The following is a 25,671-nucleotide window of genomic DNA, read 5'->3' as shown; positions in this document are numbered from 1 at the left end:
CCTTGCTGAAAATGAGCAGCACCTTAAACTGTAATTTTGGTTTGTAAACAAAGATCTTATTTCATTAACATGGGATTATTTAACAGTTTGAAAATTGTCAACTGCCTACTTACTGACTCGATCATATAAAAATGAGCTTCATGCACTGTACAATTTGAAGCATCTTTAAGGCTACCTTTTCAAGTAGAATGCACTGAAGAACATGATACAGAAAATGCCTTAGCAGTGTCTTTGAACAAGCAGTGCTGATGAACATTAACATACTGTGTTGAGCTTTTAGGAATCAGAGTAAACAACTTTGATGGTAGTGAGCAAACTGTAAACTTCCCCCAGCTAAGTAAGACTGTTAGTTTAGCTTATGCCTGTCATGCCACTGAAATGCAGTATCTATCTGAGGTGTGCAAGCTGTGCTCTTTCTGGGTGAGAGTACCCAAGTGTACAGCGTAGCATAAATGATGACAAACACACAGGAAGCGTACAAGTCCATTGTGATTATGCAAGAATTTACTTGTTTACAGAGTCTACAGTACAGAGCATTTCAAGCAAAAAGGAAAAGCCTTGACACAACTAGGGCAAACACACAGCCTTCTCTCACTGGAATAAAGGCTCCGTTTCTCCCTTGCACCCCACTGCCATGTTATGCAACAGTCTCACCCTCCCTAGAGACATTAACATTCTTGCTTCACAACATCACTGAGCTGCTCCTTTGTTAATGTTACATGAATCCAGAAATACATTATAATTTACAAGGAACATCTTTAATTTACTGAGTAAAGTCTTACAGTACAAGGTACAAAACAGTCTTCTGCTTGCATCTATGGCAGTAAATGACTGGCTGTGTTGTGTTGGAGGTAGAAGTCATCCAGTTAAATGCTTCCCTGTTATTGTACAGTCTTACGTCATGAAAGCCTCTGCGTCATGAGACTGCATAGGGCCTCCAAACGCCCCTGTGGTAGCACTGTCCTGACCACCAGGCTATGTTCAGTAGTACACTACATGTAGTTTTTCAGAGGGGAAAAAAACACAGGACTATGATAATGATCACCCTTAAGAAGTTCTGCTTACAGAAAGAGGGAAGAAGCTAGCCTAATATGACATTAAAAGCTACATTCACATTTTCAACATAAATGCATAGATGACTTTTTACCTGCCTGTCAAGACCACACCCTCTCAGCTCATAAAAGCAGGACTCTAAACTAAGTAGTTCTACTGATGGTTAAAGCATCCCTGCTTGTGTCCAGGTATGTGCAGTCATTCTGTGGTCTTCTGCATGCTGAGTGGCGTCGCATCAGCAATTGTAGCTAAATAAATGAGGTTTCTGTGCAGGATATGCTGGTACCTATGAGAGGAAAAAACAAATCTGGGAAATGCGTTCTTTTCTAGCAAATTACCCACACTTCGTCACCTCTATAATCTGATCAAGATTTGCTCTTAGGAAAAGAAACAGCAAACTATGAAAATAACAAAAAATGAGGGCAAACACCTCTATATCCAGTTCTTGTTCTAAAGCCCAGAATGATGCACTGAACTGCACTGTGTAACCAGGTATGTGCTACAAACCGACCCTGACAGCGAACACCTACATTAAGTTATTTCTGTGGTCAATACTGCAGAGCTCCAGGAAGCAGCCCAGGGGTAGGAGATGGCACAGCTCCACTGCTGGGCAGGCCTGACAGTGCAGTCAGTACAAAAGCCGGCTGGGCGCTGCCAACCTGCTCATTCTGGAGGTCCCCTCCAAGTTCAGGCACAGCCGAGCTGCTGCAGACACAGGCTGATGACGCTGGCTACCTGCAAATACTACTCGGTGTACTTCACACACTGGGGGCTGGGAAGAGCTTGACCCAACAGCGCTGGTTCTCATACCAGCACAGAACAAAACCCTTAGCAGAAAGGTATCAGATTCACTCTATGCACTGGTTTCGCTTCACAGCTCCGTGAAAGCAATTTTTGGGAAGCCGCCTAGGCAGCACAACCGCACTTTACTAGCACAGGAAAGCTCTGGAGAGCGGGAACCGTTTCGTTCCCGTCAGGAATGTGCGGCCTGCGAAGCTCTCGGGGCTCGGACTGTCCCGGAGGAGGCCGGGGGGTGAGGGTGGTATCAGCGCTTGCGCGGCGCCCGCGGTGTCTCGGCTCACTTACTGCACGCAGTCGGTGGCCCGGCCCTTGCTCTGGTACTCCACGATGCACCGGATCAGCTGGTCGTTCTCCTCCAGTAGCTAGGGCATAGGAGCGCGCCGTCACGGCCCGCCGCGGCTCGCTACCGCCCCACAGCCAAGGCCAGCAGGGCCAGCTCTACCTCAGCCGAGTCGGAAGGGCCCGTGCCGCAGCCACCACCACCACCACCACCGCCGCCGCCACCGCGGCCCCCACGGCCAGCACTCACCCGCTGCAGCGTCTCCTGGTTCACCTCCGTCTTCCCGCGCAGCCGCTCCGGCACGAACGCCACCGACATGGCCCCTCCGTCGCCTCGCTCAAGGCCTGACGGGAACCGACGGCCGCCACCGGCCCCGCCCTTCGCAGGCTCCCATTGGCTCTGAGGGGCTGTCGCGCACGCCCCCCCCCTTCCCCGGGAGCAGCCGCCGCGCGCCTTGGCACGTCCGTTGCGCTGCGGTAGGCGTGGCCCGCCCGGCTTCTCCCTCCTACCACCGCTCTCCCCATGACCGCGTGGTGGCGCGCTTTGAGCGGCCCGTGAGCCGCCCGCCGCTCCCCGACCGTAAATCAAATAACCTCCAGAGCCGGTCTTCAGGGAACGGTTTATTGGGGTTTAACATAAAGTGAAAACAAAAGGAACATCCCCTCGGTGCGCGGCCCACAGCCCCTGCAGGCAGCCTCGCGGGAAGGGCCGGACCGCCTCACCCCCTTCCCAGCACAGACTGCCCGTATTTACAACTCATGTTTAAATAAGCCCGGGCCACAGCCTGCAGTAGAGTTATTGCAACAGCACAGCACTGGCTCTGCGGTCCAGCATCCCCCACGGCTGCTCACACTTATGATCTGTGGATCCCAAAAGGCATTGCTGTTAACATGCAAAAAACATTACTAAACAATATTATCTTAACTTCTACTTGACCTTAATAAGGAAACCAATTACAAAATACTTCCCTGTAGTGCTATACAAAAGTTACAAAATTAAGGTTCTATCACCACTTTTAAATATCCCAATTTTCCAACAGTGCAGTCTTCCACCTTTTATTACCACTGAGCATTGTGAAGTTTAAGAAGAAAAATAAAATGAAATCTGCAAATTAGAACAAAAGGTTTTAATCTTTGGATCCCTTTATTTCTGTGGCCTTCATACACACAGACAGACACAAATGACTGGGGTTTCTATTCCAGCGCATCAAAGCATCATAACTAGTCACTCGTAATTGGCAGAGTCCATTCTACATCAGCTGTGACTTCACGGTCTTACAACCTGGGTCATAATGTCTCCAAGCTATGGCCTAGCAAAATGCAAACAACTTCAAACACTAAGAATTCTTTAAATTGCTTATGTCTACAGGTATTACAACAAAGTTAACAGCTCAAAAAATGATGAATGGAGACATGTATCAGACCCAGTCACTCCAGGAGAATCACAAACTTGTGTGCCTGGTCCATCATTAGAAAGTTAATATTTATCACGAAGTAAAATTAACTGCAAATTTGACACACTAAATTTTCTGTTCTCCTTACTTTAAAACATCTCCTTTAATTTGGTCAAATCCTGTGATATGCCAGAAACTAAAAAATTATATCCTTGCAAAAAAGAGGAAAAATGTATCCAGTTCTGTGTGATGGAAGAGTATTTTTAAAGTCTTCACTAGAGTCCAAATACAAAAATCAAACATTTAAGACCAAAAAGCTGCTAAAAAAGAAAAACAACAAATTCAGTGTTCTTCAGCATATCAACTTCCGCAATAACACAGTATGTTTGCTGACTTAAAAATGTTTATTCCTTAAAAAATTAGTTGCTTTTTATACAGCTATACAAAGTTTGTGATGTTTCTTTGGCAATGGGATACAATGGAATTTTACAACTATATAAAAAGATTCCTTTGCCTAAGAAACAGTATTTACTGTGTGTACATACTTGACTGACAAAGCAAGTTACCTACTGTCCAGCACTCTAGTTGATAAAAGTACAACTATCTCAAAAGGGATATTACAGGATTTCCAAAAAACAAACTTCAGTGGGTCAAAACACTCACAGTATCGACGGCCTTCTGCATACAATTGTTCTTACAACTTGAAGCAATTATCAAATACAGTTTAGTAGTAAGAAAAATCCTTTCAGTGATGAAAAAATACTTAACTCCATCGAAGTACTGCTTTATAATTAACTATACATAAGAAATTACTCATCCTTCTTTCTCAAATATATTTAATGCTCACTGTTTTCAAAGATGGCCATTTTTCTTAAGTAACTGCATTACACCCCTTTGAAATTAAATAGTTAAATCCCAGTGCTGGTGACAAGTATACAGCAAATTAACTTCATTCTTTGCAGAGATTGAAACTAATTCTCTGGATCAAGAAGATCTAGATGTTCACCCAGTTTCAGCTTTCCTGTAGACTATGCAGCAACCTTGTTGTCTTTCTAGAGGGAACAAAAGTGTAAGATTAAAATTAAATCTGCAAAACAAACAAACCCCCTAACCAAAACAAACAAAAACACCACAAAAACAACTACAAAAATATAATCACAAATTAATCTGGGCAACAGCATTAGGCCAAGATGTACCGTGATGGCTCCTTCCCATCCTCACAACAGGAAAAGAGACCTCCCTGTGCAAGCAGGGTTACTGTCTGGTTAATGCTCCTTCACCTGGCACATGCTGAAGCAGCTTGTCACTTGGACATGGCACAAATTCTAGGTCTTTACATTACCTCCCACTTAGCTGGAAGGCTGTGAAATTATTTCACGCAGAAATTCTGATCTTCTACCCCTCATTTCAATAACATGCTCAGCTACCAAAAATGTCTTTAAATCACAGGACTAATTGTTGCAAACTAACACAGGAGTAATTGAGGGACAGTCAGAAATCCTTAGCCACGAGAAAAAGATCCAACCCCTCTTGTTTTTATTAAAAATATTTAAATTTTCAGACATAAAGTAACTGCTCATGCAGTAAACTACCAGACAAAGTTTTTCTGTGCCAGTCAGAGTTGTAAAAGCCTACAATTCCTTGCACCAATATGATTAATTACATTTGATACTGATTCTGAACAGGGTGCCAGTATTACTGCTGTTCCTTCACAAGCCAATGTTCCAGCTGCATATACACATCTGACGTCAAGAAAAATATCTTGCACTGAAATTGTTGCAAGATTTTGTTTCTCTAAACAGCTGAACTCTGCTGAGATCATATGTATGATCCACAACCTTTCATACAGAACTGAATTTACCAAGTTTCCAATGTAAACTGGAAAATTTATACGCAAAGTATTATTCAAAAAATTCTAGTTCAACATCAAATCTAATAGCAGGAGGTTTTTCACTACTAGTCTCCAAGAACAGTGGATCAGGTTACAGTAACATTAAATATATTTTACCCTGTATTCAAAGTCAGCAAATTCCCTGCCTCCACGACCTCCTCTGAATCCACCACGGAATCCTCGGGGGGCAGTGAAGCCACCTCTTCCACCTCCTCGACCTCTTCCACCTCGGAAACCAATCGCCCCTCTGCCTCTGTACCCTCCACGGCCACGATTGGGACGCAGTGGAATCCCAAAGGTCTCTGCATTTAATCTTCTTTCTTCAGCCCACGTGGGTCGCCGCTCTCTGTCACACAAAAGAAACAAGGATCACCGTAAAACACACTTCAAAAGGAAGATTGCCTGGGTTAGTCAGAATCACCAAAAAGCCCATGAAATGAAAAATGATACATTAATCCCACTGTAAATCTTCATTATCCCTTCTGCAAGAATCTAGGTGTGTGCCACAATTCATTTCTCTCAACAAAAAGGGGTATGTTACAGTATCACTAATTATATATTAATAATGCTGTAAGAGTTTCCAATATAGAAGGACACAGTCTGTATCCTCTGCATATAACATCATATAACTAAATAAATCTTAAGAAGTTATATGCAATTTAAAACAAGACACAGAAAATATAAATTTGCAGTTACAGATGCTATTTTATCTAGCTGTCAGTACATGTTCTGCTGACAGGCAGAGTACGAAACAAAACAGCATGTTATACACTAGCTGTATACAGTTTACTAAACAAGTACACTAACATGAATAGGGTCTGTACCTCTATATACACAGTAAATAAGTACAATAAAGCAAATCGGATGTGTGTATATATATACATATATATACACATGTAAGTACAGAGGAAAATTAGCAATGAATCAATTCATTACTCCATAGAGAGAACAGAGATTAAGAAGAAATACTTGACCAATCACCATCCAGGCCCACACTTTCAGCTGGGAAGCTCTGCTGCAGCCAATGCCAGGAGTTTCAGGTAACTGCGAAAATTCCTATGCAGTGTGTCTACCCATAGGGGAGGCTCTGTATTTGGCCACAAGAGGGTCCTCCTTTTATACCCTTTGAAAAACAACCCACTTTATGCCAGATCTCTTAATTGTTTATTTGTGGGGCCATGCAGTTTCTCATTATCTCATTTGTCCACTGTGAGAGTGCTGGCCAGGCACACCAGTGTAGCCAAGTATGAAGGTCATAGAACAGCTGCACATCTACGTTTTCCTGCATCTTTGTGACAAACAGTAACAATGAACACATATTCTACCAAATACACTTTGACAAAACATACTCCCTTGTATCTCTCAGTCACAAGAGGGAATCAGCTCCCAGCTAGGTTCCCATCCATTACATATCAACACCTCTCCACCCCATAGTTCATATAGGTCAGTAATCCATACCACCTTGTCTAATAAGAAGGACAACAGCGAAAGACAAGCTCTAACATTCCTGAAATGCTGTCTTCCTATTCAAACACCACAACTTGCCAAGACAGTTACGTGATCTACTTAGAAGCCATTACTAAGGCAGAGTTGTAACTGATTTAACTAAAGTGGTGATTTAGTAGGAAAATAAATCACAACACCTACTTCAGCAAATCTGTAAAAGAGATTCTGGAGTATGCATACTAAGTTCCAGAAGTATAGTTTGGAAAAAAAAAAACATTTAAAATATTTTCTTATTATTGCACTGGACTTGCCCACAAAGAAATTTTGTGCTTGGTATTCCTATTTTATTTTTTGCCTACTGCATGTGGAAATAAGCTTTACTCATTTTCAAACCAGAGTTGACTTTAATGAATAGTGCTGGCACTAACTTGCAACATAAACAGGCATTAAGAAGACTAACAAGTTTCCCCTCACAGGTCATACCTATTGTCATCACAGGAGATGTTATCAAAGAAGGATTTGGTTTTGTCATAGTAGCAGTTGGGGCCAAGTGGATCTTCCTCATCCGCATTCCCTTCACTATTTTGGGTATCAACACCTGAGTCACCTTTGTCTTCTCCATTTACAGGCTTCTCTGGTTTCTCAAGTTTATCTTCTGGAAAATAAACAGAAGCTTTCCAGACTATTACACTAAATGAAACAGCACTATTAACTAATTCCGAGACAGACAGAAACTATACTGAATGTTCAAAAATACACACCCCCCACACCCCCCCCAAAATTTAATGGGAAAGTCAAATAATTTGACACATAAATTAGGATGTTTTGCTGTTATTGTCTGGAAGTTTGATATCTTCTATATTATCTGTAGGTTTAATTAAGAAAAACCAACCAACAAACCAATCCCCAAAACAAAAAGAAATCTGTGGTAGAATGCATTTGATAGCCATCTATTTTCTACCATCCCAGCTACCTCTTTTCCAAACATAAAAGCCTCACTCAGTCATTCCTCATAAAAGCCGTTCATGTTTTTCTCATCCCTGTTGCCCTTCTCCTTTGTCTTCCAGCTCTGCCGTTAATCCTTTGAGAAACAGGGCCAGCACTCATGATATGCAATGAACTGACTTTGTATCTGCTTCCTAATAATGCCTGAAGTTCAACTTACTTTTCTGAATGGCACTGAAAAGGAAGCTGGTGGTTCAGCAGAACTACCTACTACAGTCTTAGAGTCTCATTCCTGAATGGTTACAAATTTGCATCTCATAATGTTGCACATAAAATTCAGATAGCCAGCTCAACCTTTCCACAACACACACACACAAAATGACCACTCTGTCTCATAAAATATTTCTGTAGCTCTTTATGGTTTGCTTTCCCTTTCCTCTTTCTTATTCTGAGTAATAAAAAATATTGTATCAACAGCAAACTGTCAACTCATTTCTCATTTAAAAATGATCCAGAAAGAGGTAAGCATCACAGAATAAATACTACTACGGGACTCCACTGGTGGCTTTTCTCTACACTGAAATCTGAACACTCACTCCCACCTTTTGTTTCCTGGTTTTTAGAAGCCATCTACTGAAACAGAGAACGCCTTATTTTAACCTGCAACAATTTTGTCCAAAAATAGATGCAGCAGTGTAACAAACAGGTGGCTGGTCACAAGAGGATGAGATAATTAAAACAGAAACCTGCTAGGAAAAATAAAGACAAACATGCTGGCAATACAGATTCAAACTACTCCTGTTTCCTTGGAAAAGGGTAAAAGGGAAAGAAATGGCAGAAACTTTCTTAAACTGAAACTCTTGTGGATCCTCCAACAAAGTTTTGATTCCAAACTCACATTTTTATGACTGCTTTAGTCTATTAATAATTGGAAACATAAATGCAGGCTTTCTTTTACTGTGTCTTTTCCAGAATTCAGAAGTAAACACTGTTGGGACTTCTGCTCAAGTAATCTTAATTTTTAATTAACAGATCTGTTAGAACATGATGTACAATATTTGGTAGTTAAAATGCCTTCAAAACTCAAATACTGACACAATCATTTAATTAAATAGATGATTCCAGTTTGCTTGTTCATTGATTTTTTTTTTTAAGAACTGCAAACAAGACTTAATAGGATATGCCTTTTACAACTTGTTCTTCAAGACAGGATTAAAACAGCAAGACACAGTTTTTACCATGATTAAAGCAAAAATGATTTACCTTTTAGTTTAAGTTTATTATGAAATTCTCTATCAATTTCCTCCTTATTGAATTGCGCATTTGCACTTTCAAAGTCAAAGTCCTTCTCAAACTTCATTGGACCATCTCTCCTAATACCAAATCTTCCTCGACCCCCTCTGTGACCTCCACGGCCTCTCCGTGCTGCAGGTCCACCTGGAACTGAAAAGAGGGAAATTGCATTTTGTTTTGGTTTGTGGACTGTTTTTCCTTTGAGGGTGGTGGTTATGGTTGGGTTTTTTGGGTGGAGGTTTGTGGTTCGCTTTTTAATCCCTGGCGTAACAGGTTGGGATTTCATGCATCCTCTTCCTACACTTCTGTTGTTAGGTCCTGTTGGAGCAGCTCGTAATTTGTAAATTCACTTACAGTAATTATGACAGTGACACACAAAGCATAATGGTACTGAACTTGGTATTAAAATGACTTTCTAGAAGTCATAAAGCTTTTGAAAGAAGAGTTAAAATGTTACTGGCTTTTCAGTCCACTGTTTCTGTAGAAAGGCGACAGGTTTTATTTTATGCTATTGTGTTTCTAAATACACGCATACTGCTTGGTTTTGCATTTTTATTCAAATTCCTTAGTATGGAGCAATCAGAAGATTGCTCTTTATAGCATTCTCTATAATGTTGACTTTTTGTGTTTGTATGATTCTGACCCCAATGCAAAGTTACTATTACTCATTAGAAACAATTACATGAAATAATTCTAAATACATAAATTCTTTACTAATGTAATCTGAACTGCAAGATCTCTGGCTGTTTATGAAGACCTAACACTTCGCAAACTACAGAGAATGATGTATTTCAGCAGACTTTTAAAAAAACTTGACAAAGTCTGGAAACATGACAGCTATTTCTCAAAACAAGATTTACCAATTTGTCGTTTGTTTTCATTTCTGAGTTCATTTTCTGATCTTGAAACCTTGTGTGCTTCAGCTAAAGTTGGAAATAAAAAAGTTATTTATTTATCCGATTATGTATCTTTGATCATACTTTTGTATATAGTTATGTAGTTCATATTTCAAAAAAATTCCAAATCTATAAAAAAGTAAACTAGAAGTTCAATTCATAAAAGGGAAAAAAAAAAAAGAAAAAAAGACATTTTGAATATATGCTTTGCCTTCAAAAAGAAATACATAAAACCAAGGTCTCTGCTAGTCAGTCAAACAGAAATTGACTGCAAGAAAATTCCTAAATGTTACCCTTAAAAAGAGCGCTTCATATGTGTATGGAAAAAGAAAGCCATATGAAAATTATTCAAAGCTACCTCGTCTGTGCTCCTGATTCTCTAACAATTTTTGGCTAGCAGACACCAAAGGTCTGGCTGATACAGGACTCCTCCTCCCAACTGGCGCTGGAGTAGGTAAGTGGGTTGAAGCTGTTTGTACTGATTGCTCCATGGAGGGGCTCCTTCTCAAGTGCTCCATCTGAGGGCTTGAACGACCTGGGACAAAACCAGAACAGAACCAAAACCCAAAGAGTTATTTCTCATCTACAGATTTTAGTTACTGGTCTCAAGCAATCTAGACTGACAAGTTTATCTGCCTTACCAGTCAAAACAGCTGTGTCCAAAGAAATAGGTATTTCTGTACCCTCAGATTCACTAATCTACAATGAAGGCTATTTAGCAATTCCCTTTTCCCCAGCCTGAAAGAAAAAAAAAAGGGGTAGGACAACTGATCCCTACCAACCCATCCATGATGTGCATTTAGCTGTGGAATTACAGTTTTTGATCGACTGGAGGTAAAAATACTTTCTGCTTCTACAGAAAGCCAAGTGGAAAGTGACTTCTCCTAAACTCAGAGATGTAATTATGATACTGAAATTTCATTTATCTAGCACACTCTGTTGTATGATCACGACAAAGTAAATGAATCGTGATGGCTAGGTGCCACAGAGTGCTGTTCATATATTTCAATTTGCAGCCATGAGTGACTGGAGCCAGAAGCATGTTTAGAATGGAAACATCTGATGCAGCCAGACAAGTTTATGACAGCATATAGGTCAAACTATTAAGAAATTAGAATGAGATTCAAAACCCAGTAAGTAAAAGGGCAATGTTATATCCTGTAAAAAAAAAAGAGCTTAACAAAAGAAATCACCACAATAAAACCAAGCAAACAAGAACCCACCACACCCAACAAACTAACGCCACAGAATCTATGAAGATGATAAATATTTTAAAAGCAAACACACAGAGATGAAAACTTTTCGGTGCCCCCCAGGAGATTTGGTGTCAGAATACATATTCATCTGGCCTATGTGTCATACACTAAGTCCAGTGATCGTATGTGTTTCAATTTCACCTACAGAAACCCAAGGTACTCCTTCAACACAGAAACAGTAAATGCTGAGCATGCTTCCCCCCCACTTTCCATGAACGCAACACAAACCTAGAACCTATTTTTGGTAATCCCCTCAACTAACCCTACAAAATAGTCCTAACTGGTATACAAATCTCAAGTAGAAGTCAAGAAAAGCCCTGTTTGCTGCAAGCGTTTTGCATTTTAACATGACTGCATAAACTTAAAAACAGCATTAGGAATATATCTATTATTTAACAAGCAGCAAAGAAGAGTGAAGAGCAGCAGATAATGTCATTCAGATTTTGAGGAGCTAGCAACAAATCTGCACGAAAAGTGAGGGTGAAGGTAGTCAACATTTAGTTTCTTTTTTCTTTGCCACTCAAAAAAGCATAAAGAAGTTGCTTTTTGCTTCTACTTTCTTTTTCCAGTATTACACAAACTACCCATACATTCTACTACTATTAAGCTAACTTAACTGTCATGTCGCTTTCTCTAACAAGCAATCAGGTCAGTTGTTAATATTACTCACCTAGATACACATTAACAAAAAAATACCTTTAAGAATACAGATTTTAAAATTGTAGGCTGAAGAACTTCACAACTCAGTCAGTATGAAGTACCTTGAGTTTTGGCATGTAAGCAATAAAACTAGATACTGAGTTTCCATAGTCACCTATCTGCAAACAGTATTCAGTGGGACCAAGTCCTGCTGTTCAATACAGATGGCTTTAAGGAGAGCAACAGGTATATTGCTAACAGTTACCTATGCAGCCCGTCAAGATAGGAAAACACTCGTAAAGAGGAAGTGCAAAGCCCCTCAACACTTTCTGGTTTTAATATCAAGTGTTTCATGTCAGGATTCAGCTGTTTGGTTACCATTTCTGGCAACCACATAAGTCATGGAGGCACGATTGGTCAAAAAAGATCAAATAGTTATTAAAAAAGATCTACCTTGAGACATCTGTGTTTTTAGTGATCTTGCATCTGTTGTAAATGCAGAACCAACTGTAGTGCTTTGGGACATGCTAGTGCTGGCTGAAGACTCTGTTCCAAAAGATGTTAAAGAACCTCCTGCTTCGAAAGAAATAATATAGTTGTAAAACTTAGACTTTTTTTCGGGGGGGGTGGGGGGGGGTGTTTGCTTTTCTTCAAATTAGCACTAAATGATTAGTGAAGTCATATTAGGCAGTTATTCTAGAGTACACATAAATCTGCCCTTCCTGTATGCTTTTAAGAATAATGTGATACATGTATTCTTTCACAGTAAGTTGTTAAAACTCTAATATTTTGATCTAACCCCCTCAAAAAAAAACCAAAACAAAAAAACCCAAACAAACAAAAAAAACCACACCCCCCCCCAAATCACTGCTGACTTTTATGTCACAAGTATTAACACTGCACAGTCATGACAGCATCTTACAGAATAAACAAACTGTACTGGCATATGTTTCCACTCGACATACTTTAAACAAAAATATGACTGCCACATCTTATTAACTGATACCAAGTTATGACCAGCTCTACAGCCTTCCTTTCACATGGCTAACATTTTCAGCACCAGGAGTAATGCTGATGCCACAACATTTACACAAACTAAGTTCCTATGTGAAAAACTAAAATGTGGAATTGAAAAAAAAACAAAACAAAAGGGAGTAAGATGGTTGAAAGTTGGTTGGCGAGTCTCCAAAAGCATCTGAAAGGAGCATTTAACCAATGCAGCTCACAAATACTTTAAGCGTGTACTTCACGTCAGGCTACCATCTTCTGAATAGCTGGAGGACTGTGATGGCACATGTATTGCTGAACAATTCAAACCCCTTGTTAAGATCCATGCTACCCCATCAACCTGGAACACAGCTGGAGAGGTTTTGTGGAGGAGCTGCCTACCCTTGTGAAATAAAGCTAACATACGACGAATACAACGAATATATACAAAATAAAATGCATTACTGCATACAGGAACCCTTTTGAGATAGGGTGTTTAATTCTCAATCATCATTGCTTTAATTTGAGCTGCAAAGACTATGAAAGACACTACTTTTGAGATAAATCCAGGATCGGCGTTAGGACCGGTCTTGTTTAACATCTTCGTCGCTGACATGGACAGTAGGATTGAGTGCACCCTCGGCAAGTTTGCTGATGACACCAAGCTGTGTGGTTCGGTTGATACGCTGGAGGGAAGGAATGCCATCCAGAGGGACCTTGACACGCTTGTGAAGTGGGCTGATGCCAACCTCATGAAGTTTAACCATGCCAAGTGCAAGGTCCTACACCTGGGTCGGAGCAATCCCAGGCACAGCTACAGGCTGGGCAGAGAAGAGATTCAGAGCAGCTCTGCGGAGAAGGACTTGGGGGTGTTGGTCGATGAGAAAATGAACATGAGCCGGCTTCAGTGTGTGCTCGCAGCCCAGAAAGCCAGCCGTATCCTGTGCTGCATCAAAAGGAGCATGACCAGCACACTGAAGGAGGTGATCCTGTCTGTTTACTCTGCTCTCATGAGACCTCACTTGGAGTACTGTGTGCAGTTCTGGTGTCATCAACATAAAAAAGACATGGAACTGTTGGAACAAGTCCAGAGGAGGGCCACAAGGATGATCAGGGGACTGGAGCACCCCCCATATGAAGATCGGCTGAGAAAGTTGGGGCTGTTCAGCCTGGAGAAGAGAAGGCTGCGTGGAGACCTCATAGCAGCCTTCCAGTATCTGAAGGGGACCTATAGGGATGCTGGGGATGGACTCTTCATTAGGGACTGTAGTGATAGGACAAGGGGTAACGGGTTAAAACTTAAACAGGGGAAGTTTAGATTGGATATAAGAAGGAAATTCTTTCCTGTTAGGGTGGTGAGGCACTGGAATAGGTTGCCCAGGGAGGCTGTGAATGCTCCATCCCTGGCAGTATTCAAGGCCAGGTTGGACGAGGCCTTGGGTGATATGGTTTAGAGCGAGGTGCCCCTGGCCATGGCAGAGGGGTTGGAACTTGATTTTAAGGTCCTTTCCAACCCTAACTATTCTATGATTGTATGATTCTAAACTGTGGGAGTGATACAGATTGAAGACCTTGGATCTGCCTTTAGAGTAAGAAAGACATAGGTGAAGTTGTAAGCATCGATTACTGTCTATGCATACATAACTTCACTTAGAGAAAAACACCAAATAATCAAAAGCAACATACCAACTCCAACGGCGCCGAACTGCTGCCCCACCAGTGGGCTTGGACTAAACTGACTGTATGCAGGCATTCTGCCAAAAGGACCATAGGACCCCACATTCTGGAATGAAGATGCAGTCGAAGATCCTAATGAAGACTAAAGACAAAATACACTTGCAGAAACTCATGTTCACACAAAAAGAAATAGTTCTGCAAGGCAAGAAAATCAGATACTCTAATACTATCTTTTAAATTTACCCCACCACTGCTGTGGCTAGTATGTGTACAAGATCTCAATATTCACAAAGTTGCTTCTTTTAATATCAAGAATTTAACCACTTTAACACAAGTGAAGACAGAACAACAACAACAACAAAAAATAATTTACACACGTTACTCTGTATGAAAACTCATCACAGACAACAGTTGGCAGAAAACATTTTCACAACTATTACACAGTTTAGAAAGTACTTTACCTTTCTAAGATCACAAACTTGTGAAAACAATACCACAAAATTCTGCAACCTTCTCCCTAAAACCTCAGATACTGGATTCCACATGTATAAGCTTTCGTAATCGAATTTGGAAAATGTCATATCTTTTTCCTTATAGTTTCAAATACTACATGAATAACAAAAGACTCAAGCATACTCGAGAAAGGCAGACCCTTACTATTACTTGGCTTCGCAGTAATGCTATTTCACAGCTCTCAACCATCATGGACAGGAGTTGCACCACATTTAGAAAAAGAGCTCAGAGGACTGCAAGACTACTTTGTAAGGAATTATCAAGAATTTTACCTTATGGAGTAGTTAAACATTAGAAATGTAAGCACTTACAGAATTAATAAGCTCCATTTGAACCAAGAACTTCTATCTTGCTCTCAGGGATGATTTTTAAGACCCCAGAAACATAATCAATAAGCCAACAAATTTCAGTGATCAAAAATATCCCTGTCAGTCCATTTATTATGGAATAATGGCTTATTTAACCTTGAAGACTTCAAGATACAAGTTGCTTTCTCTTTAAGCAACTAAATATTCCTTTTTCAGGTAACTGCCCTTTCGTATGAAGCCTTTTCAAAAACACACTGCTACATGAAACTTCAGAGTCATCAAAAAAAGATGAACATGGAAAAAGAAAAACAAACAGAAGAACTCACTAATGATTTTGAGAGGTTTCAGCTTCTATTCCATTTGACTTACACCAAGTCTCACCTTTCCAAGAAGTCTTGCATACATGTCCTCCTAATCCCAGTACCTTTCCAAAAAGACAACAAGGTCTACTGAAAGTCGTTACTTGTTTTGATAAAACTGACAGCCTTGGTATCCAGTGCATTGTGCTAGAGTTAGATTTCAGCCTTGACTTTCACAGTTAAAAGACATGACACAGAAGAAAATCCTTCCACAGTTCTTTACCTTGGGCTGTGAACTTTACAGCAACAAACATTTTATTTTTTAAACACTCAGCTAGAAAGCACTTAAAGCTACCAGATTATAACTTCAGGAACAAACATCTAAAAATATGCTTTGACTTACCTGAACTATAGCAGGGTCCTGTGGCAAAGAACACTGGGGCTTTGGTGGCTCACAAACAGTCAAGTCTTTAATGTCACTGCCACGGAATATAATATACTCAAAGACTTCATCACGAGGCGGTATAGGTCTATCAGTTGGTCTATCTTCTGTGCCAAAGGAGCGAACTGCAAAATCAGGAAGGCACAAAAAATAAAAACATCTTGCATTTAACAAAATGGTCTCAAATATACTGCGGATACCAACAGCTTTAAACAAAAAGAAAAAATTTTGTTCAACAACAACAAAAAAACCCCACACAAATAGGCAGCATATCCTTTGTTGTTATCAACTGTTCAGACTTAAAACAAGTTATTTGATCTTATAAATTTCAACTGAAAATGGAGCAGAAAGACACCTATTTTTCACTGAGACACCATTTATGCTATCATTCACATTGACTATTTTGACTGTTTTATAAGGGGAAACAACAAAGCAGTTTTTTGCAAAGTTAACACCTTGTGGACATTACAGCAATAGGAACACCAATGAAGTCTGGTAAGTCATTCCTGTGAATCAAGGACTACAGGAGTTTGCATTCATATTCTGCACTTGCAAATCAGGAAAAAAATATGCTAATACTAGTAGAAACTCAACTATTAAAAATTACCTAAAGCAAAGTATTTCTCAATAGATTCCATGTCTGAATCAAGACTGATATAAAAATTAGAAATTCTATAGCAGGTATATGCAATTTTCAGTAAGCAAAAGGCATTGGTGGTGGTGTAAGGTTCTCACAATCTCTGCCAAATTAAGTAAATTCACTGGGCCCCAACCACCTTCTTAAGGGTGCCTGCATAGGGTGCAACATATCAAGACATTAAATTTATTTATAAGTATTTAGCTGAATGCCAACAGTTTTCACATTGCATAGGGATGAAGCTTATCATGCTTCTGCCTCTGCACTACATAAAATCACTAGCACTGTGTATGGATAACATAAGTTTACTTTCACTACCCTCTTGAAAGACTTTTCCTCACCTTAAGACTGCCAACCCTAGGTGAAAATTAAGCGAAACAAAATTTCAAGAGCTATGTTTCCAAATGCTAGAATTTTGTAATCAAAAACTAAACAATTGAAACCAGAGAAGAAAAATCAAAATCATGACAATCACATTCTACTGAACCTCAACCTGCAGAAGCTTCAAGAATCCCTCACAACTATCTTTTCTCTACATTTATGAGGTTTTTGTTTGGTTCGTAAGGTACTACAGGTTATGCTGAGAAAATACCTGTATTTTGCTTTAATTCACCGTATTTTTTCCCTCCATTTTCAAATACATCATCAACTTGGAGACATCACTAGGCACTTATTTGCAGCCATAAAACCATTAGTCAAGAAAAGCAGAGTTTCCTGTAGAGCTGTGTAAAGCAATACCAAGTCATTTCTCAGGCTGTGCCAACTATCTTCCATCACTGCTGCTTCTTCTAGTACTGCATAAACAGTCAAGTATTAAAAATCTCTGAGAAACTTAATTCAGAGGTAAAAGGATCAATTCCACATTACAATGAAAAGTAACATTAAGTGGTTACGATTATTTTGGTCATGCTTATATCATCTGCTGAGCTTCATTTAATCAAGTTTTCTTTTTCTGTGCATCTCAAAATGTCTTCTGAACGGTAGTAAGCAAAAAAAAAAGTGCTATAAAAAGGCATGTACTTGTAAGTGATTTTCCATTTTTGTTATAAATCTGTCTCCTCTTCTCCCTCTACAGAAAAAAAAGATATCCAAAGCTGAAGAATTTCCAAAAGTTAGTTCAAAGTAATACACAATAGCTTAACAATGTTACCAACTGGTCATGTGCATTACTGTTGTGAAATTTTTATTCATCAGGCTTTTTCTATTTCACTGTCTTGACCAAGGATCTACCTCCACTTTCTCGCCATCCTATACTTTATGTATTAGATAACTAATAAATTAACTTGGCCCTTCATTTTGCCTGCTGTCTTGGTAAGTAAAACCAAAGTTGATTTTGTGTTGGTTCTCTCTACCCACACTGAAATGGTTGCTCCGGTAGCCATTTTGTCTATGAAGGTGCACAAGAATGGCCATAGTGTCATCACTAAGTGTCCTGGGTTCAGCCGTAGCAGTCATTTTTCTCCTTAGTAGCCGGTGCAATGATGGGATTTTTACTTTCAGCCTAGGAACTAGACTGATAACACACCAACGTTTTTAGTTGCTGCTAAGTAATGTCTACTCTGACCTAGGACTTTCTGAGTCTCATGCTCTGCCAGGGAGGAGGGGAAGCTGGCAGGAAGCAGAGACAGGACACCTGACCCAAACTAACCAAAAAGGTATTCCATACCACAGCACATCATGCCCAGTTATGGGGGGGCATTTACCCCCATAAGCTGGGGGCAGTCACCCAAAAGGGCTAGATCACTGCTCATATCCACTGGGCTGGTTATCGGTCAGCAGGTGGTAAGCAGTTGTATTTTCTCCCCTTATTATTTCCCCTATCATTATTATTATTGGTGGTAGCAGTAGTGGTTTGTGTTACACCTTAGTTACTGGACTCTTATTATCTCAACCCTTGGGAGCTGCATTGTTTCAATTCTCCTCCCCATCCCTTCGTGAGTGGGGGAGGGAAGGAAGGAGTGAGCAAGTGGCTATGAGGTTCTGGGTTACCAGCTGGACATAAAGTTAGCAAACTATTTAGTTTTCTAGCTAAAGGGAACAAACTAAGCAGTAACAACACCACAAAAGAGAGTAGTAAATTAGAGACTGCACCTCACATTTACATACAGATAAAAATTTTATGAACTGAAGAAATCTGTTTTGAAAGTATTTAAGTCAAAGCTATGCTGCATGGATAAATATTTTACTATTAATACTAACATCACATGACTCTTACAGAACAGTTTTAAGAAACTGAAATTATCTTTCTCCATTCTAAACCTTTTTCTTTTTCCCTTAAAAATTGAAACATTTTTCATTTAATGACACCTTAAAATATGTAAAGGGTTGTACTGTGTGTAAAAAAGAATTTGTCTTTCTCCCTACCATAAACGTATGAAAACATGAAAAGGAAGTATTTTCAACATTAAAAAAAAAAAAAAAATCGGAATTCATTTTTAAGACATTCAGCTGTCTATGCAAGTGCATCAAGATACCGATATGGTCATCAATGGTTTTGCAGTGAAACACATTAACAGTTGCTACTAAGAGTCTGGGGTTTTTTTCCTTCTACCCTTCCCCCACCCCAAACCAGACTTGTTTTAGTGCAACTTTCTGCAAAATATAACAACAATTTCATCTAATAAGGCCTCACACTAGTAGAGAGGGGTAAGCAAACTCCTCCAATTTGGGGCTCAATCTTCCCCTCTCGTCCCAAAGCAACAAAAACAGTCACCTCCAAGTCTAATTTCCTTCTAAAACAAGGAACCAGAACTGCACAGGCAGCAATCTAGCAATGCAGTTTAGGACAAGGACTACTTGATGATTTTGCAGTTTCAATCCCAGCTAGGTTCTTCAGATAGTATTATAATATAAAAGACTTGAATGTTACTTTTAGTATTTTGCAAAGGGATAGCTATCTTCCTAGCTTGGATCAGGATTTAACATAATCTGAGCTCATCAAAGAAAAAGCCCAATATTAAATGTGGACAGTAAAATAGTATTTTTAGAAGGAAATAGAAAGAAAACAGAAAGAAAACCCAGTTTTGCATTATCAGAAATACTAAGTTGCCTGAGTATGAAAACCACAATGCATTGTAGCATAACAGTTTTAAGAGCTCTATCCAGCTCTGTCTCTTGGGGAATTTACTCAGACGACATTCTTCCTCCAGAACCAGGTACAATGGTACATATACAGTAAAACACTGAAGAGTGACAGGAAATTAAAATAAGCATGTGAAAGATAACAGTCTTGTAACACCTCCCAGAACTATGGTAAACCCATTTAATCTTACCCTGTCAATTTAAGTGTGGTGAGGTTTTTTTGTTGGTTTGGGATTTTTTGTGGCAAATGTTCTTTTTTGTTTGTTTTCTGTATTTTGGGGATTATTTTTTTTTTTTTTTGCATTGGGGGTTTTCGGGGGGGGGGGAGGTTGTTTTGTTTGGTTGTTTAAATGAGCTAAACTGGCTCAGGAACTTTCAAATAAAAAGGCAACCATAACAAGTTAAAAGCAAACTTTTTTTTTGTCAGTTTAAATACACACAATTAAGTAGCTAGCTGGAAAGAAATTAACACCAATGAGCCCGACAAGATTCATGTATGTAACATTATGCCCAAGAAGTTCCACTAACTTCATATTAAAGTGCTGCGGGCAAACTTCTGAAGATATTTTTAACTGACTTCAGTATTACTACTATACTATATTTTAACAGATATTATTGTATTATACTACTACAGCATCCAAGGAAAACATTGCAACTATCTCTATCAGTTAACAGAAATGACTGCCTGTTGATTAACACAGAAAAATACAGTGTTAATCAGAAGCCAAGCTATACATTCTACTAGCAAGAGGACTCTCTTCCTGTACAATGTGAATTACTGTAAACCATTCAGTCTCTGTACACAGTACTGACACAATCTTACCAGCCTTACTTCATATTAAGCATACATACATGGAAACCAGTTTTTTCCCAACTAATGCACCCATGAGAAGCTTGACAACTAAAATTTGACCATTTCCATGAGAACAAGTAATTTCAGTTGCCATCTCTGCTTAGATGCCTGCACACCACATTACAGGAAACATATTAATGCAAAGCAGCCAACCTGTGACAGGCTCATACCTTCAGAACAATTAATTCAGTCTGTACTGCCTTACTGGTAGGGGTGGTAAGCTAAGAGGAAGATAGATAGAAGGGAAGCAGCCAGGAGTGGGCTTTGACAAGGCGAATTTTACTACTGTAACACACTACACACAGGGCTGGTTTGGCACATGTGCCCTAAACCTCAAACATGAAGGGATCATGTCATTTAACTGGCTAAAAAATAACTTCATAAAAAACTTGATACAAATTTAACCCCCCTTTCCTGTTCCCACCTCTGAACTACAGGAAATACTCAAGTCTCCACAAGAATTTAACTGTCTAAATTTCCGAGTCTTTTCCCCAATTAATACTGTGTAAAAGTCTAAAAGAAAGCAAGTTTTCTCTTTCATGTGTCATTAAACTATGTAAAAACTATCACAGATGGCTAAAAATGCCAGAAATATAACTACTACTTATATTACTGGAAGCTATTTCATTAATATCTGTTATTATTAATGACAGGGTTTCCAAATGCAAGTCTCAATGGTCCAGTAACTGTTAACTGAAAACTGATGCATTGTATCAAAGAGACAGGAAATAATTTTCTGTTTCTTATACCCACATGCCTACGGATTCCCCACTGCTGTTAAGAGAATAAAGCCTTTTCTGACCCGGTATGGTTGTTCTTACACTGCTTATCAACATCAAAATCTCTAAATCAGTGCCTTGAACTAGAAAGACATTATGTGTTACTAGCATGACAGATCACGTCTAGGTTTTAATGCTGCGGTATGTAAGATCAAGATTATTCTGTAATTCCCCCAGGTAGGGCAGCAATCACTCTACAGCAAGAAAATTTTACTCGCAACCAGGGCTTGCAAGCACTCTACTCTTAAATTGGTTGGACTTGATGTTGACAAAATTAAGCCTGAGTTGGAAGTATGAACTAAGAGGACATCCCAAGTTAATTTAACTTGAAACTTCAAAGTAAGGGTGGATAGTTTTTGGTTCCAAACATTAGCACTGAAAAGCTGGCCATCCCCCCAGAAACAGTATACACCAATAATACCCAAAAACCTCGAATACTTGTACACATTGCTTAACATTTGGAATCTGACAATGGGAATTTTCCGTTATTTAAATAACACACTTTCACATTTTCTGAAAGACTGCAGTGCTTTCACTTATCAGAGTCCATTAGGACAAAAATGCTGTTATTTAAACACTTGCTGTTTTCCTCTAATTTGCAAGAGAGGCCACAACTTTTGCTAGTAAAAGGATCACAGCTCTCTAAACAAAATGCTGATTAGAGAACTATAGGAGACTGCCCCTCAGTAGGCGAAGACTACAATCAGTATACCCTGTCAGCAATCCAAAAGTATTATTTCTGTCTAAAACCCCAGAAGATTTAAGCTAAATGAAACAATTCCATATGTACAACCTTGTAAGATCTATCTCAGACTTCAGTTTAGCCCACAGAAGTCCTACTGTTAGGCAAATCTGTAGTTACTCAAGAACAAATTCTACTTTTACAGTTCCTGTCACAAAACGTAATTTCAGTTAGGAAATAAATAGTGGTAAGAGGAGACCCTGCACTCAAGCCAGGTAACAGCCACACGAACCCAGCTACCTAGCAAATCAACTGAAAGCACTGAGTCATCTTTTGGGGCCTTTCTTGTCTCTTTCTGGCAGAAAGTTTTGGTATCTGTTCTAAAGATCTATGGTAAAGAGTTCTGGTTCAACTTCTGGACTCACCAGAGCAAGAAGAGGTAACTATTATCTGATCAACATACTTACAGCTACAGACAGTTCAAAAGGAAGATCTGCTTTTTTCACGTAAGGATCTGGCCATAATTAACCACACTTGCCACCTTACATATGAAGCTATCATACCGCACTCATGTGACCTAAACCTTCATTTATTCAGAATCTTCAGTACCCTAGAGTTGAACAACTTGTTCATAAACATGGTGAATTGTTTTGCAGTCTGATCTGGCTGTTATCAGCTCCCAGATTAATCTCAAGGTTTTGGGGTCTACGTGACCTAGAAACACGGGTTTATTCTCTTCTGAATCATGACACTGTATTACAAAACACACATTCTTCAGCTAACTCATCTAAGTTTTATTAAAGCAAATTTAATGGTTTATATTTACATTTCTGATGAGAGCAGTAGGAAGAGAGTAGTTCAAATTTGTAACTGCAGTTCTATCTTATGTACACTTTGGCATATATGCCATTATATGACTTAACCACTCTTTGAGAAGTCATGCAGAATTGAACTGATCATTAGTAAAATTGTCTAATTCAGTGCAAGGCTATCACAGGTTTCTCAAGGTTGAGATTCTTCTAAGTGCTTTTCTACAGACTTTAACAATCACAGCATGCAACTGGAATTTCTAACGCTGCTCAGGCTTTTTCTCATGTGAATACTAGCTGCGGTTTTAAAACAGATAATTCCAGTAAGTTTATTATTGCAATGAACTATGCAATTCTGGGAGCAAACCAACTATAAGGTGTTTCAAAGCATTTTGAAAGTAAAAATTTACAGACCAAAGCAACCTATTCTTTAAATAATACTTGTCGGTGGGGAGAAGGGGAATAAGAGGACAAGGCACGCAAACAAGAATTACCACAAAGGCCAATGTGAGATGAAAGCTAACGAACTGCTGCTAAACAGCATCAACTCCACAGCCCAGCTATTACACACAGACTATGTAAAATGTACGAGTGTCATCATGCTGAACTGCTAAACCTATCGTATCAAGCAGAAACTGAGGTTCAGAATACTCTCAGTCCCAAGTACTTAGTTTACACAAAGCAATTTTCTCCCTTACCTAATGACTAGATAAAGTCTCTGCTTTTACATATGCATTTAGATTATTAGCAAGACTTTACAGAGTCAAGAAGTGTAAAGTAAAATACCACTGAGTTTTGCAGGATCTATTATAAACAAGTTGTTAAAAAATCTGACAATTTTTTACCTCAATATTACACATTCACTGCCATGGCTAATAAACTTGTGTTGAGTGCACGCTATCATGCACAAGAAACAGCAAAGTCCTTCGATGCCCCGTTTCAAAGATCCTCTTCTGTTTTTCACTTCCCAGTCTGACCCTCTTCTCAGTAAACGTATCTGCCTAACTTTCTTAAACATATATATGCATACATTCTCCAGACAGTACATTCTCATGCCAGTATCAATTTCGATTTATACACTGCCATACAGCTACTTCCGAAATCTAGATCTCACAGCCTTTGATGATATCCTAACACTCACAGGATCCCCTTTAGACCCCAGACGCCTCGCAGCCCAGGATGCGTTAACAGTTCAGTCGAATGCGGCCCTATACCCTGAAACCCTTACGATGCAAACAAATTCTCTTTCCAACCTCCCCTTCCTACTCCCTTTTACGCAGTAACTCTAACCCAATTCCACCTCGAAGGGCGTTATTCTTTTACTCTATTCAGGAATCCTATGAGCAGCCCCTAAAGAGGTAACGTTCTTGGCTCTCTTTCGCGACGGTGCCTGGGCAGCCGCTCTGAGTCTTCCAATACCACTCCCTGAAGCCATGGGAGCAGCCCGCGCCGCGGGAGCCGGGGCCTCCCCAGCGCGGTCCCGCCGCCTCTCCCAACCCCTTACTCACTTCCACCTCTGCCAGAAAGCGCGGCGCGTCGCCCCAGTCCCACCCGCAGAGTCCGGGTAGATGGCGGGAGGACGCGCCTCCGGCCGAGACTACGCAGACTCTTACTAAAGCTCTGCCAAGACCCTCACAGCTGCTGCTTGGCCCTCGCGGGCTGCAGGCCACCCCTCGCACTTTCCCATCGGCACACCACCACCTACAACTCCGCCGCGCTTTCAGGTTTTTGCTCGACCCCAACAGGCCCCCTGCGCTCCCGCTCCCCTCCCGCCCTCTCCCTAAGGTGTTGCTGGCCCGCCAGGGCCCGGTCCTGCACTCCACCAGGTCCTTACCCTTGGCCAGCGCCACAGTGGAGTTTTCGGTGTCGATGGTGTACAAAATCCCTTCATAGCGGATCTCGGCCTTAGAAATAAGGCTGATCTTGCTCCCGATATACGGCGTCCCCCCGCTCATGGTGGTGGCTTCGCGGTCAGGGACAGCCCCCTCCCTTCCTTTTGAAGCCGGCCACAAACAGCTAAGCAACCTCGGCTGAGAGTGGTAGTAGGCACTCAACTCCTCCTGTTTCGAGCCCGACCTTCCCTCGATCCCCCAGCGACAGCTTTCCCTGCGCAGACTCCCTCAGCACACCCCGCACGAAAAGCTCCCTGAAGCTCCCAACATGGCCGCCGCCTTCATCTTCCCTCAGAGCCGCCCCCCTTCGCTTCAGCCGCGAAATGGATGCCGGGAGCGGATATGATCTCGCGAGAGCTGCCGGCCGGAGCGGTTTGGGGGGCTGCTGAGGTGGGGGTGCGGCCATTTGGGCCGCCCGGGAAGTTAATGCAGTGGTGGCGGAGTGCTTGGTGGGTGCCCATGTGTGGAGTGTGGCTTCTCCGGCGGGCGGGCTCGGCTGTGCCGCATAGTGCTTCCCATGCTTGGCTGTGCTGGGCTACGGCTGCGAGGAGCCCGTGGTTCCCCCCTCGCCGGGCTCGCGCAGGTTGAAAACCCCACCCACGGCCTGTAACCTGTGGGCACTGGGGGATGTAGGAGTTGGTTGGATGATCTCGTGATTTGTGATCATGGGATGGTCGAATTTGAGATCCTCAGGACAGTGAGTAGAGCGTGCAGCAAGCTCACTGCCCTGGACTTCAAGGGAGCAGACTTTGGCCTCTTCAGGAACCTGCTTAGTAAGGTTCCACCGGATATAGCCCTAGAGGGAAGGGGGGCCAAAGA

General features: G+C 40.7%; 2 protein-coding genes across 5 annotated transcripts; both read right to left on the bottom strand.

Moving 5' to 3' along the window:
* Window positions 1–486: 486 nt before the first annotated feature.
* Window positions 487–2,536, bottom strand: SS18L2 (SS18 like 2). The gene is made up of 3 exons (XM_061345940.1): window positions 2,384–2,536; window positions 2,140–2,216; window positions 487–1,339 (listed from the first exon to the last, which is right to left on the bottom strand). The coding sequence occupies exons 1-3, from the start codon at window positions 2,450–2,452 to the stop codon at window positions 1,252–1,254; spliced, it is 234 nt and encodes a 77-aa protein (XP_061201924.1). The 5' UTR covers window positions 2,453–2,536; the 3' UTR covers window positions 487–1,251.
* A 709-nt stretch (window positions 2,537–3,245) lies between these two features.
* Window positions 3,246–25,168, bottom strand: LSM14A (LSM14A mRNA processing body assembly factor). Of its 4 annotated transcripts, none has more exons than XM_061345935.1 (10): window positions 24,795–25,168; window positions 16,081–16,244; window positions 14,567–14,699; window positions 12,347–12,469; window positions 10,357–10,533; window positions 9,963–10,025; window positions 9,073–9,252; window positions 7,348–7,519; window positions 5,536–5,764; window positions 3,246–4,579 (listed from the first exon to the last, which is right to left on the bottom strand). In XM_061345935.1, the coding sequence occupies exons 1-10, from the start codon at window positions 24,913–24,915 to the stop codon at window positions 4,556–4,558; spliced, it is 1,386 nt and encodes a 461-aa protein (XP_061201919.1). In that variant the 5' UTR covers window positions 24,916–25,168; the 3' UTR covers window positions 3,246–4,555. The 4 variants fall into 4 exon arrangements, with proteins under 4 accessions (XP_061201919.1, XP_061201920.1, XP_061201921.1 ...); XM_061345936.1 differs by having other exon boundaries at window positions 12,347–12,466; XM_061345937.1 differs by lacking the exon at window positions 9,963–10,025 and having other exon boundaries at window positions 24,795–25,167.
* Window positions 25,169–25,671: the final 503 nt, after the last annotated feature.

The sequence above is a fragment of the Neopsephotus bourkii genome, unplaced genomic scaffold (assembly GCF_033783945.1).
Source record: "Neopsephotus bourkii isolate Nb327-2 ecotype Australia unplaced genomic scaffold, CSIRO-AGI_Nbou_v1 NB_245, whole genome shotgun sequence".
NCBI classification, from domain to species: domain Eukaryota; kingdom Metazoa; phylum Chordata; class Aves; order Psittaciformes; family Psittacidae; genus Neopsephotus; species Neopsephotus bourkii.
This window is presented reverse-complemented; position numbering and strand designations above follow the sequence as displayed.

Coding starts and splice junctions, on each gene's coding strand:
- LSM14A (XM_061345935.1), bottom strand. CDS start 24,915: ATGAGCGGGGGGACGCCGTATATCGGGAGCAAGATCAGCCTTATTTCT. Junction 16,245..24,794: donor CACTGTGGCGCTGGCCAAGG/GTAAGGACCTGG, acceptor CTGATTTTGCAG/TTCGCTCCTTTGGCACAGAA. Junction 12,470..14,566: donor GTTCGGCGCCGTTGGAGTTG/GTATGTTGCTTT, acceptor TTTCTTTCGAAG/CAGGAGGTTCTTTAACATCT.
- SS18L2 (XM_061345940.1), bottom strand. CDS start 2,452: ATGTCGGTGGCGTTCGTGCCGGAGCGGCTGCGCGGGAAGACGGAGGTG. Junction 2,217..2,383: donor ACCAGGAGACGCTGCAGCGG/GTGAGTGCTGGC, acceptor CCTATGCCCTAG/CTACTGGAGGAGAACGACCA. Junction 1,340..2,139: donor CGGGCCACCGACTGCGTGCA/GTAAGTGAGCCG, acceptor TTCCTCTCATAG/GTACCAGCATATCCTGCACA.